General features: G+C 37.3%; 1 protein-coding gene across 3 annotated transcripts in view; it reads right to left on the bottom strand.

Annotated features, from left to right (window-relative positions):
* The window catches only part of PRDM5 (PR/SET domain 5), a 211,259-nt gene that overhangs the window by 135,574 nt on the left and 60,207 nt on the right, over window positions 1-15,478 (bottom strand). For all 3 annotated transcript variants that reach the window (XM_003800056.2, XM_003800057.2, XM_012811562.2), the window contains exon 3: window positions 12,115-12,237. In XM_003800056.2, coding sequence (XP_003800104.1) covers window positions 12,115-12,237 — 123 coding nt within the window. The remainder of the gene's footprint in view (window positions 1-12,114; window positions 12,238-15,478) is intronic.

Genomic DNA, 15,478 nt, shown 5'->3' with positions numbered 1-15,478 from the left:
GCGTGGATGCGGAGAGAAGGGAACACTGCTACACTGCTGGTGGGAATGCAAGCTAATACAACGTTTTTGTAAAAATTATTTTCCTTGTAAATAAGAAGAAAGCATCTGAAAATCAAGGAAAATAATGTGAGGCAGGAAAATGACACATGTATTTAAAGCAATGAGCAGTGCAGGATACACTAATTTCATGTTCAAAGCACATTACTCCGATCCTATAAGAAAAATGAAGTTTCAGATAAACGCAATGTTTCTTTTCTAATCCCACCATATAATCAGCCACACAGCAAGGAAACAGTTTAATATGATACCTCAGACCAGAATACTGTATTTAATAAAAAAAAATCAAGTCTATAAACAATATTAATTACAAATCATGAACACAGATATGTATCTTTCTCTCAGGGCTCAAGCAGAAACAGTAATGTTTGAAGCATCTCCTGAAACAAATTTGACATGAAAAAAAGAATCAACAGAACAGATGAGAAGAATAAACAGAAAAAGTAGCTACTTTTTCTTGCGCTGTAATCTTGGGACTCAGTGGCTTTAACACTTCACCTTTTTATTTAAAGATATGTTATCAATATTGACAGGCCAAGAAATCTTAGAATGAAATAACACTACTATAGAGGAAAGGGCAGGCATGTTATACTCAAGTGATTAGAGGGCAGATTGTTCACTGCATATTTTCTTTATTTTACATAAGAAGCTCTTTCAACTAACCTCCACTTAATTGCTTCCTAAAGTTAGCTGACACTCTGCACACCCTAAAATGTGCAGACTGGTGCCCTAGACAAAGTCTTCTCAACTGAGGGGCTACTGCCCGGTTTGCTCAGACCTTCTGTTCCCACCCCTGACTGACATGTATGTTACCAGGAGTCCCACGTTTATTCCCATAAGTGTGTGAAACACCTGGACAAATAACTATAATTATATAATTTCATTAAGTTTTAAATAGACCAGAGATTCTCCGTAGGAAATATCATTGTTTCAAAGAAAATCAATTGAAATATTTTCAAGATTCAAGGGTAAGTCTTTAAAAGAAATTATCAAATTATATGAGGCAAAGCAATTACAAAAGATAGAGAAATCATAAATCAAGAAAGATTTTGCAGTTAGATTGCTTTGCAAGTGTCTACTCATACTACTTTAAAAATAGGAAAATTGAATACTATACTGAGCAGCTATGAAAATACATGGCAGCAAACTCTAATGAGAGAACTTATACTCAGAACCAGGAAGGTTTTGGCTAAAGATCAAAAAAATAGGGAATAAATACATATTCATAACACTTAAAATACCGTGTTTGAAGTATCACTCTATCACCCCACTAGGACCAAATTTTTCTATTAACTGACAATAAAAGGGGTCTATATCAAATCATAAGGATTTCAACTAAATTATTATTTAAGCAAATCTGAGCAAACAGTTTCCCGACAAACCTACTAACCATCTATGCTGTACCTATCAGAGTATTTCCCACACTCACCTGTATTTATTCAGGTGCATCTACAATTACCAATAGAAACTACATTCTAGGCTCAGTAGCTGTTGCTCAGTGAGTAGGGCACCAGCCACATACACTAAGGTTGGCAGGTTCGAGCCCAGCCCCTGCTAAACAACAATGACAACTGCAACCAAATACAGCCGGGCATTGTGGCAGGCGCCTGTAGTCCCAGCTACTTGGGAGGCTGAGGCAAGAGAATCGCTTAAGCCCAAGAGTTTGAGGTTGCTGTGAACTGTGACGCCACTACGCTCTACCAAGGGCGACATAGTGAGAGTCTGTCTCAAAAAAAAAAAAAAAAGTTGCATTCTAGGGAAACTTCTATTTAAAGAAAAACTGTGCTATAGTCAGTGCATAGACACATTCTCATAAAAGGTTCAGCCACTACTGAGCAACATAAAATAAAATATGAAGTTCTATAATCCATTATTTAATTCATAAAATACTCAATAGAAGGTATAGACTTCCCCTTGTAATTCATACATGAATTAATGTATTAACACAACAAAGTTACACTGTGTTCAGCTCAGTATATGTATTACATTCTGAGAATTTTGAGAAGTCTATTGAGAAATATCTTAGGAAAATGTTATCTTAGAACCTAATGTAATCATCCTTGATTGTGTCTTACTTCCCTAAAATACATAGATATTCATTCATTCCCCTGAATCATCTGGATAAAAATTGACTTGTGCTCCTCCATCCCATGATGGAGGAACTGGTATCCGATTCTCCCACGTAGGAGAATCCGGATACCAAACTGCAGATAAGACTGCCTCAGCCAGAAGGCTCTGCTCCTCCACTCCTGCCGGAGCTCTGTGAACTGAGCTTAGGCCTTTTCATCTGTAAATTGGGAAAACCATGACTACACTGGGGGTACTACTTTGGGGGTCCTGTTAGAATTAAATGAGACAAAACATGTACAGTGTTAAGCACAGTCCCTCTTATATAATAAACATTCTCATTAACTACTTTTATTATCATCACCATCATTATTTTTAAACCTAATATAAAAGCATATGTGACATGACTGTGATGGAGTAAAAACTGCATGTTTGGCAGTCATCCTACCCACCTGCTTAATAAATTCACCACTTTCTGAAGATAACTTGCAGCACTATCTCTACTAATTTACCACCAACACACTCAGGACTTGCCACACCTGATTTTCAATCCAACATTAGGTATAAAGCCCTTAGTTACTACATCTACCTCAGTGCTATAAAGCTGGTAAGAATCAAAATCCTAAAACATTTTACACTCATTATTTCTGAAATCAAAATAAATAACAAAATTTGAACATGGATATAATTAGCACCTGCTATTTGGAATCAGAAAATATTACACATGGTAAAAACAGAGTGCTAACATAGGTAAAATGATGTTCTGATTCTGCCTGGGCCTCCATGAACAATGTATAGGATATTACCTTAATCAAGTCTCTTAACAGTCTAGTATTTGGGTTCTTTATCTCTATTAGTGGGGGAATATATTTAATCTCTGAGGTGCCTGCTGATACAAAATTCAATAATTTGATAAATTTTTATAGTGGGTCGAAGTGACACCATTTGAAGCCTCACTTTATAAGCATGGATGTGAAACATTTGAAACAAAGCACCCTATAAGATTTAACATAAGCATATATTAAATAAATGCTTGGCAGTAAGTACTTTAAATCTGATAATATAAACAACAAGCTACATAAAGCATGCTATGTTCCAAAGTTAAGAGGCAGGCATGAAATTAAGCCACTTAGGGAAAGCTCTCAGAAGCCCAGCTGGGTTTACATACTACTGCTTAGAGAAAAGTAGGGTTAACTCTCACCAAGGATGACCATGCCTCTTATTCTTGTTTTCTGTCTGCAAAACTAATATAACACACAGATGTATAAACCACTGTAACATGCACAGAGCTGTATCTCAAAGGACTTAATTAGCTACAGGAAAAGACATCAGGAAATGCTGCCATTTTAATCTCTCCACTGAGGTAAATTAAATATTATAATATGATCACTAAATACCAACTTAAGAAATCATAGACACATTAGTCAAATGATTACTCATTTAGTTGAATATAACAATAAGACATTATGTATGGTTCTGGCATCAAATCGACAATGATAATTACTTTAATTCCTATCTAGACACTTGTTAAGCTCTAGGTGGAAAAAAAAAGCCACACTCTTATCTCAGAACCCCTCACCATTTGGACCCTGTACCTTCTTGATGCAATAAAGCACCAGAGACAACAGCCTACAACTCAGTGAGTAATCTTCCCCTTTTTTTGCCCAACCCTTCACTCTTAAGTTACTTGAAATCTCTAGGGATAACTGTGACACAATTGAAGATGATTACATTGCATTTTAAAATAACATTTTCCAAAGACTTTCCTCAGCAAACTTCTCAAAATTCTCAGAATATTATACATATACTTAGCCAAATATAGTATAACCTGGTTGTGTAAGTTATATTAATTAACATATAAATTACAAGGAAAATTCATTAACTTCCTTGAGCATAACAACAATGAAAACACAAGCTACCAACACCTGTGGGATACAGCAAAAGCAGTCCTGAGAGGAAAATTTATCGCTTTAGATGCCTACATCCGAGAAACAGAAAGAGAACACATCAGTAAACTCACAAGCCATCTTATGGAACTGGAAAAAGAGGACCAATCTAAGCCTAAACTCAACAGAGGAAAATAAATATCCAAAATCAAATCAGAGATGAATGACATCGAAAACAAAAGAATCATTCAAAAAATTAATGAAACAAGGAGTCAGTTTTTTGAAAAAATAAATAAAATAGATAAACTTTGGCCAGAATAACTAGAAATAGAAAAGTAAAATCTCTAATAACCTCAATCATAAGTGATAAAAAGGAAATAACAATAGATGCCATACAGATACAAGAGATTATCTCTAAATACTACAAGAAACTCTATGCCCAGATATTTGACAATGCAAAGAAAATGGATCAATATTTAGAATCACACCCTCTCCCTAAACTGAGACAGGAAGAAATAAATCTCCTGAACAGACCAATTCAAGCACTGAGATCAAAGAAACAATAAAAAATCTCCCAACAAAAAATGCCCTGGTCTGGATGGCTTCACACCAGAATTCTATCAAATCTTCAAAGAAGAGCTTATTCCCATATTCTAGAAATTACTCCAAAAAATTGAGGAGGAAGGACTCTTCCCCAACACATTCTACAAAGCAAACATCACCCTAATACCAAAAACTAGGAAAAGACCCAACTAAAAAGGAGAACTTCAGACCAATTTCACTAATGAATGTAGATGAAAAATTCTCAACAAAATCCTAGCCAATAGATTACAGCTTATCATCAAAAAAGGCATACATCATAATCAAGTAGGTTTTATCCCAAGCATGCAAGGCTGGTTCAACATACACAAGGCCATAAACATTATTCACCATATCAATGGAAGCAAAAACCAAGACCATATGATCCTCTCAATAGGTGCAGAAAAAGCATTTGATAAAATCCAGCATCCTTTCCTAATTAAAACACTGAAGAGTATAGACATAGGTGGTACATTCCTTAAACTGATTGAGCCATCTATGATGAGCCCATAGCTCACATTTTACTGAATAGAGTAAAACTGAAAGCTTTTCCACTTAGCATTGGAACCAGACAAGGTTGTTCTCTATCGCTACTACTCTACTAGTCAACATAGCGCTGGAAGTTCTAGCCAATACAATTAAGCAAGACAAGGAAATAAAGGGCATCCAAATGGGAGCAGAGGTCAAACTCTCCCTCTTTGCTGATGATATGATCTTATACTTAGAGAACCCCAAAGACTCAACCATAAGACTCCTGGAAGTCACCAAAAAATACAGTAATGTCTCAGGATATAAAATCAATGTCCACAAGCCTTTGTATACATCAACAACAGCCATGATGAGAGGCTAATTAAGGATACAACTCCCTTCACCATAGCTGCAAAGAAAATGAAATACCTGGGAATATACCTAACAAAAGAGGTGAAGAACCTCTATAAAGAAAATTATGAAGCCCTAAGGAAAGAAATAGCAGGGGATATTAACCAATGGAAGAACATACCATACTCATGGCTGGGAAGACTCAACATTGTTAAAATGTCTATACTTCCCAAAGCAATCTACAGATTCAATGCCATCCCTATTAAAATACCAACATCGTACTTTCAAAGACTTGGAAAAATGATTCTGTTTTGTATGGAACCAGAAAAAACTCCATATAGTTAAGGCAGTTCTTAGTAATAAAAACAAAGGCGGAGGCATCAGCACACTAGACTTTAGGCTATGCTACAAGATCACAGTGGTCAAAACAGCATGGTACTACTGGCACAAAAACAGACATAGACATTTGGAATCAAATAGAAAACTAGGAAATGAAACTAACATCTTACAGCCACCTCTCATCTTGATAAACCAAACAAGAACATACACGGGGCGGTGTGGGGGGGATCCCTATTCAATAAATGGTGCTGGAAGAACTGGATATCCACATGTAAAAGACTGAAACTGGACCCGCACCTTTCTCCACTCAAAAAAATTGATTCAAGATGGATAAAAGACCTAAATTTAATGCATGAGATGATAACAATCCTCAAAGAAAGCATAGGAAAAACTTGATAATATAGGCCTAGGGAAAGACTTTATGAAGAAGACTCCTATGGCAATTACAACAAAAACAAAAATAAACAAATGGGACTTAATTAAACTGAAAAGCTTCTGAACAGCTAAGGAGACAACAACCAAAGCAAACAGATAACCTACACAATGGGAAAGGATATTTGCATATTTTGAATCAGACAAAATCTTGATAACTAAGATCTATAGAAAACTTAAATTAATCCACATGAAAAAAGGCAACAATTCTATATATCAATGGGCAAGAGACATGAATAGAACCTTCTCTAAAGAAGACAGACAAATGGCTAGCAAACATAAAAAAATGCTCATCGATCCTAATTATTAGAGAAATACAAATCCAAACTACCCTGAGATATCATCTAACCCCAGTGAGCCCATGTCACAAAATCTCAAAACTGCAGATGCTGGTGTAGATGTGGAGAAAAGGGAACACTTTTACACTGCTAGTGGGACTGCAAATTAAAACAACCATTTTGGAAAGAAGTATGGAGAACCCTTAAAGAATTCAAGCTAGACCTCCCATTTGATCCTAGAATCCCATTACTGGGCATCTACCCAGAAGCAAAAACCCTTATACTATAAGGACATTTACACTAGACTGTTTATCACAGTTTAATTTACAATTGCCAAAATGTGCAAATAGCGTAACTGCCCACCATAGATTGACAAGCTATGGTATATGTATACCATGGAATACTATTCAGCCATTAAAAAAAAATGGAGACTTTACAGACTTTGTAGTAACATGGATGGATGTGAAACACATTATTTTTAGTAAAGCTTCACACGAATGGAGGAACATGAATTCTATGTACTCAATTCTCATATGAGGACAATTAATAACCTAGAACACTGTGGGGGGGGGAGCAGAGAAGGAAGGAGGAGGGGGTGGGTGAAAGGAAGAATAGAGAGAGGGAAGGAGGGAGGGGTGTGGGAGAAGGGAAGAGCAGAGAGAGGGAAGGAGGAGGGGAGGTCTCGGTGTGTGACACAACTTTTGGGGCAAGATACAATTGTAAAAGGGACTTTATCTAACAAATGCAATCAGTGTAACCTGGTTTCTCATACCCTCAATGAAGCCTCAACAATAAAAAAAAATAAATGAATAAATGTAATTTAATTTTAAATTAATAATAATATAGTTCAATTAAATACTAAAGATTTGTCATTACTTGTTCCCAAAGTACAATTTAGCAGAATTTGTTTTCAATTCCATTGCATACTTGCAGTATCATCAGTGTCCCCAAAGGCCCCAAATCAATTAGGAAACATTCTTGAGCCTTCTGGCCTCCTCTGTTTAATGCTGCAGAGGTAGATTTATGCAAAGTATATGAGCTTCTAACGCAGCCATTTCCAGTGATACTACCTACCTAATTAGTATCCAGCATTACCCACTCCAGAGCAGACAGTATGCAAAAATTTGTTTAAAAAAGCTGAAAACTGGCTTAGCACCAGCAAATAATCCTAGCATTCTTAGTCTATCCCTAGGGACACCAAACCATACAATACCTAATAAATGTCTCAGCACACAGTCCAAGAAGATATCTTCCCCATAGGGCTCATGTTGTGTCTATGAAGTCCTGGTTGTTTGCCCAAAGAGAAGACACGCTCACAGCCACAGCAAGCACAATGGTATAACAAACAGTACTCAAGTGGCCTAAGAAGATGCTAGTGACCTAGTGACCTAGATGCTAGATGCCTAGTGACCACAGAGGAACTCTGAGCAGCCAGGGCATAGGCTACCAGCTAAGGCAGGCTTACCTGGACTCAGTCACTCCACACTGCAGGTTGTCTCTTGAGAAATGGATATTTACTGAGACATCTTCCATACGCACTAAGTTTTACTAGATACCTTGGGAAGACTTTATAAGAAACAAAACAGATTTTACTCTGTTTCACATAAAGACAAAACAATAAAGACAAAAACTGCAAACCTGGCAGGAGTGATACCAAAAGTACTAGCTAACATATACTGGCACGGCCAGGCAGGGCCTGCTTTCTTGCACTGCACTCCACTGTGCTTCACGGACTGCCCGTTTTACAAACTGAGGGTCTATGGAACCTCTGCATCCAGCAGTTTCATCAGAGCCATTTTTCCAACAGCATGCGTTCACTTTCTGGCTCTGTGCCACTTTTTCTTAATTCTCACAATATTTCAAAGGTTTTCATCATTATTGTATCAGTTATGGTGATTCATAATCAGTGAACTTTGATGTTACTATTACAACTGCTTTGGGGGTACCATGAACCACACTCACATAAGATGGTGAAGACTGCGCCACTGACCATCTCTCTCCCTTTTCTGGGGCCTCCCAATTCCCTGAGACACAATATTGAAATTAGGCAACGGGGATCTAAAGTGACATCAGAATTAAGAGTGCAATTGTGCTGGGACCTCAGTGCCCAGTGCCCTCTCATTTAGGCCATCCCTGCATCCTGACACCCCTCATGATATTGCCCAAAACCAAAACATTTTCTCATGTGCTCCTTTTTCTTAGAACACCAAGCCAACTTTTCAATTTAAATTGATGATAATTTATGGTGAACATTTCCAGGGAAGTTATGTTTGAAAATATTTCCTTAAGAACATGAGATGTAACACTCTATCTTGAAATTTTCAAAGAATTCAAAATTTCAACTCTAAATAGCATAATAATGTCAAATATTCATCTACCAAAAGATAAGAAATTCTTCAGAGCCTGCAAAACACTAATTAGTTTAAATATTTTTTTCAAATACTATATATATATTTTTTTCCTTTAATGCAACAATATTTAATAAGAATCACCCATTTTTTAATGGAACTTAAGAATGTTTACGTTCATTTTAAGCCACACCTTTCACATTTAGAATTTTCTAGTCATAGTTGGAAACTTTTCAGGAATCTGAACATACAGTTCAAATGATTATTCTGAAAAGTGTGCATGTGGGAAGAACTGTCTGCTTACTAGATTCTTCTTCGATAATTCAGATGCTTAAATCATCATTTCCAAAGCAAATTTCCCAAAATCAAATAAATTGCAAAACTAGAAATGTAATCAAGACTCCAAGAAGGAGTTTCAATCCTCTGCCAAAACAGACCTCAACTTTGTAATCCCTTGTTCAAAAAAGTTGGACCAAGTATTGACGTTTTCCACCACGCAAGCCACATAGCCACAAATGTTTCTCATTTACTCCACTCCTGGGACATACAACTCAAATACAAAATTTCCTGAATACCCCAAATTTCAGATGCAATTTGGAATGCAAGTGATTCATAATGTTATTCAGAGAACATTATGATTTTCTCTTACCAACTCAATGTTTCTGGAATGCAATCCTCAAGAGACCATTCCAACCAATTAAAAGGCTGACATGTCTTTCAGCCATGTGACCCAACTATTACGCTCTCTGCCCCTAGCTCAGATGTGATTTTGAACCTAGCAATCTGCTACTCCAGCTACTGTTCAAATAACAAAGATGTGACCTCAAGGGAGTTAGCAAAGACCCTTTTGGTAACAGTGTACTCAAATCCCCTGTTAAGAAAGTGTATAACAGAAATAAAAGAAATTAAAGCCATGTCATTGCTTCTGCGGGAAATGCTGCTCACATGGGGCCTCTGGACAGACTTAGATTCTAATTAAACTCAAAAGAGAAATCTCACAGAGCCTCTAGTTACCTAAGTTCTATGCTACTCCCATCCCTACCTTATCCCACTTGTTAAGTCACTGAGAATTTCTTAGAGTACCCAAGTTGCAACTTTCATCTTTTGTAGATTCCCTAGTCTCTTTCAAAGAAAAAACACAGTTGAAAAAGAGGAATAAAAGTACTATACTGAATGCACCAAATAAATGTGAGAATTCTGTACTCCTTAGAAAATGTGAATAATAAAAGTGAGACAAGGGTAAGTGCCTACAATATGATAAAACATGGGGCATAGGAGAGCAGCAAATGTGGAGAATAAAAGATCTAGATAAACACTTACTAATGTAGTTTTTCATTAACTAAAGGTATCATTGTTAGCAAAATGTACAATTATGTGGAACTCTTAAACAAGGATTGCCCGAAGGAGTCTGAGGCATGAAGATTCTCAAACTAAAGGAATTTGAGAAAAGCTTAAAATTATTATTTACACATTGAACAGAAAAAATCTAGTTTGAGTAACATTGTTTACAAACACAATGATGGAAAACCTACCAAAACAGTGAGTTGACTAAAAATAAATTCATAGTTTTAAAGGCAATTTTGAGTTCACCTCAAAAAGCCATGAAAAGATTTGAAAATAAAATAATGTCTACATGTAAAAAAAAAAAAAAAAATCAGCTAAAATACGTGGTTGGATCAATGCATGTCATGAATAATCTAAAAAAGTAGCTTTAATATCTTTGGCTACTTTTTTTTCTTTTTTCCTGAGACAAAGTCTCACTATGTTGCCCTTGGTATAGGGCCATGGTGTCACAGCTCACAGCTTTCACCCTCAAATTCTCGGGCTTAAGCAATTCTCTTGTCTCAGCCTGCCAAGTAGCTGACACTACAGGAGCCCGCCACAATGCCCCGCTATTTTGTTGTTAATGTCATTGTTGTTTTTAGCAGGCCCGGTTCAGGTTCAAACCCACCAGTCCCAGTGCATGTGGCTGGCGCCCTAATCACTGAGCTACAGGCACCAAGCCTATGTTTGGCTACTAATGACCCAATTTTCCATACCATCTCAGATGTTTGATAAATTCATATCTCCTGTATCAATACAAAAAGAGACAGTAATAACATTATTTAATACTGATTTGTAAAATTGGTTACATGACATTAAAAAATAGAATATCCTAAATGACTATTTCATGAATACTTTAGAACTTAATTCCGTACATTGTTCCTCTTGCCACTGTTGATTTATACTTGTAATTAAATAAAATCAGTATAATCCTCAACAAATGATCAAGCTGTAATAATTTCTATAGATATAAGAATCTTCTAGAACAGGATACAAGACAGACACTCAAATACTATACTGTTATTTCCTCATTCTTTTTCCTTCCCTTCTTGCTTCTGCCAATCATACCTTCACTCCCTATTCTGCAGTTTAAAATCTAGAAGGCTGAGCTTTCACACTGATCAATTCTTCACCAGAACTCGACGTTTCCTTATGCTCTTAGTCTTCTGAAAAATGCATCTTAATTATAGAGCCACTCTAAAAACTGAATCTTTTTCTCTTCTTACCTAAAGTTCCACTGAAGGATCACTTAAGTTCAACTCACAGTTTGTATCAGAACCTCATATTATATTCAGCAATATACTAGGACACAGGGAAAGGAATTCAGTAAAACATAGTTTCCAGAAGTCAACTAGACTGAGCCACGGGGTGCCAGATAGTTGGTCTAACATTATTCTAGTTGTATATATGAAAGTGTTCTGGGATGAGATTAACATTTAAATCGGGGGACCTGAATAAAGTATATCACCCTCCATCACGTGGGTGGACCTCTCTCACATATACACACATAGATATCCCCTGTTGGTTCTCTTTCTCTGAAAAACCATGACTATCACAACACCCCCAAGAAGCTCAAAGTCTAGTCATGGGGAATATACCCCAGTAAACCTTCTCCATAAAGCCTTTCCCAAACAATAACACAGAGTATAGTACTATAAACAAAATAAACTTTCAAACCAAAAATACTATCAATAAACGCTCAGAACAAAATGAAAGTACTTAAAACCAAGATCTGGCACGGACAATATCAGACTATGTAACTCACTCCCTCAAGAATTCTCATAAAGTGAGTGATCTGGTGTTAGTTTACGGCGAGGCTTGCCCTTCCCTGCATATGCCGACGAGATGAGATTTCTCTGCTTTTATGAGTTAGTTACCATTATTTGAAGCAGGTTATTGGGAAATAAATTTAAAATAGGGAGTAGAGTTATATTAATTCATTCCCCCTAACAGTGCATAGTACAAATAAGAAGCAAATAAGCTCACTTGAATGGCAGCCAAGTTCTTCTGCTCCTGAGATGGTGCCTCGTGAACAAAGCGAAGCCAGTTGGAGTGCCGTGGGTTGGTAGCATCCAAAATGTATAAAACCTCTCCCTTACTCCCACGAACCTGAAACATAAAAGGCTCCTGAGTTTATAGCTGAAGTCAGTATTAGCCATACTAAACATATCAAGAGTAGGACATGGTATTTTTTCTCTAAGTACATACCTTTTTTTACTGATAGATGTTACATGTGGGATTAACATGCGTTCTTCCCTTAAACATATGTACAAATAGAGCCTACTAGGTCATTTGGCAAATATCTAAATGATGCACAGTCGCGATCAACTCTCAGAAACACCCTGTGTGGATAGCTATTTTCTAGTCAGAATTGTTTCTCTTTTTAGGTATATTTAAATATATATGTTGCAATCACAATTTTTTAGGGGATAATCATAACTGTAACTCTTCCCCCTTTTCTCCATAGAAGAGGGTAGGATCGCTTGTTTCCCAATTGTGGGGGGTAGGACTAGAGCAATTATTTCAGTTTCTCTCCCCACCTGCTTACTGAATCGTCTCCATAAAAGGAGAACTTGCTAATCTAACCAGGGAGAAGCTGACATACAATGGGACGCAATTTAACATAATTTAGTAGATGAATGAAACAGGTTTCACTTGGTCTTTCCATGGCCTGCTCATGGATTGCAGAGGACAGTGGGATCTCTAGTTTTGTCTCAGGCCATAAGTCCTCACTGGTCGGACTTACTCTACCTTCAATTGGATGGGAGGAGTAACTGCCAAAGGAACAGGCAGTCCATTGGACATTCCTGAATCCGAACCCTGCATTATGGGTTACTAGGCACTCGCCCAGTTTTATAAAATATGTGACCAATTTAGGAGTCCAGTGGTTAACACGCAGTACTTAATACAACATATATACCAATTCCCATTCAACTTTCATTTCATATTTATAGTCATATTTATATTAGAATACAAGGGGGGGAGCAAGTGAGTAACCCTCCAGACCTATAACACCAAGTAACACACAGAAAAAAGGCTATAAATTCACCATGGCAGATTTGGTGTAGTAAGAAACAAATTGCAGATTTCCAAACTTTCATTTTATAAAAGAAAAAACAAAAAGTCCAATAAGTTACGTATCTTTATGATACATTTGGACAATCATTCATTCAATGAATAATTATTGAGGCCTTAACTATTTAAGGAACTAAGAATCTTTCAAAGAACAACACAGAGCCCCTGACCTCACAGTACTTAAAAGTAAACATAGACTCTTAACTTCACCTTAGGTGAGCACTATGACAACAATTAAAGCAGAGTAAGGGAAAACAGAGTCCTGGGAGAAGGGCTCTATTAGATTGGATGGTCAGGGAAAGCCTCTTTGAGGAGGTGGCCTGAGAAAAGTTCTAAAGGAAGGAAGGGAATGGGCCAATGGCGAGTTAGAGAAAGTGCTTTCAAGCAGAGGGAATAGCAAGTGAAAGGCAAGTAGAAAGGCCTTGAGTTTGAAACCGAGTTAGGTGTATTCAAAGACCAGTAGGAAGGTGGTGGTGCGAGAAGGGGAGGAGCAGTAGAGAAAGTGGTGGGTGCTGAGAACAGACAGACTGGCAGCTGACACAGCGACACCCCTACCTCAGGACCAGGAAGCCACCTACATAGTTACGTTGAATATATATAGTCATTTTAACCCACAATCTGTTATGAAAACATCTGCTACATACACTACAAAAATTAATAGTTCAAGATTCTAACATACTCGTCCAGGAAATAATAGTTAGCCTGCTCCTACTAGCTGATAGACTATCATGCTTCTCAAACAATTCCTATATTTTTAAAGCCCCAAAATTCTCATAATCATTTTGAAAACCCGTCTTCTGAAATGCCAAACCCTCATTGGGAAGGAAGAATTTAATTTTTAATAATATAATTGCTAAAAGAAGAACTGAGAACTATAAACACCTCATGTGTATACATGCTTCTTTCTGTGTGAAACTATGGGCATTTGTAATACTTCTCACTAAATAAAAAGCCCACACGGAGGATGTGCTCTGGGAGGCACCTGAAACTGCCCTCCTCTCTGCTCACCCCCAACTCAGGACCCTCCCTGCCCACAGGGAGGGGGGCCAAACACCCAGCAACATGGCCAGGACAGACAGAGAGCAGCTCCACATCTCCCCCCAAGAGGATGCCAGCTCGTCTTGCTTTTGGCAGAAGATTTGGGTGTAAAGTCCCTCCTTTCACGTATCTGCATAGCTACAGTAACAAAACCATTTACACTGAGGAGCTGCTAAATAAAGCAGAGCGCATAGCAAGGCCACTAGATATTTGAAAGAGAAAAATTTCTCAGAACTGATACCTAAAACTTAACAACTATTGCTGAATCCACACAAGCCAGGAACTTTATGTAGAGAAAAACCAGTGGGTTGCTCCTGGCATATCTCCGTTTGAGAGGCTGAGAAACTCATTTACGGCCCCTCATGGTCATACGTTTGGTACCCAGTATTAAGTACAATATATATCAGATGTGCTTGATATTTGGAATTCTTTCTTCAAAGACGTGAAACATGACAAAGATTTCCCTGTGGCTTACTATACCACGCACATGTGAATTTTTGCCAGGGGCATTGTTTGTTCTTCATGTACTTCAACTTTTTCTCAGGCCCTTTCGCTCTAACTATGTTTAATCACTCAGTGTTAGTCACCTATTTGCCTCTTAAGTCCCTTAGGTGTATATACTTTCTGGCTATTCCCTTGTCACACAATATTCCATTTTAAGAAAAATGCATAAGTTAACTTATCATAAAATTTATATTATCATAAAATTCTGAAATGTATTATTTTCAATGCATACAAATTTACACACCTGATTTATAATCACTAAATTCTCATAATAGCAGTGTCATACCCAAATAATGTACTGTATATATTGCCTGTGTATTCATATTTGGAATAACCTCCTTTGTTCATTAACAGAATCACGGTTCACTTTATTCCGAACACCCAAACTTTTAAGTTCCTACACAGTCTCTTCTCCTTCTAGCCTATGAGCTTTCTGGTCATATAGCTGGTCACTCCATCCTGCCTCCCTCCCTGTCTTAAACACTTGGCTGTCCGATTACCTGCAGGCGTAACTCTCATCTTCCCGCCCTAACCACAGCTTTCTGCTCACTGACACATCCTCTGAAAGAGACATTCAAAAATAATCTGATACATCCTTCTTCTTTCCAGCAAAGCCAAACCCAAACATCTCCAGACAGATGGCTATCATTAAAGCCTCCATATCTGTTTTAATTTGATAGTAACCCCAATGTAATAAATCGAACATTTTTAAAACCTAAGGAATAGAGAAGAT

This window comes from Otolemur garnettii, unplaced genomic scaffold (assembly GCF_000181295.1).
Source record: "Otolemur garnettii isolate 467f Iridium unplaced genomic scaffold, OtoGar3 scaffold00164, whole genome shotgun sequence".
Lineage (NCBI taxonomy): Eukaryota > Metazoa > Chordata > Mammalia > Primates > Galagidae > Otolemur > Otolemur garnettii.
This window is presented reverse-complemented; position numbering and strand designations above follow the sequence as displayed.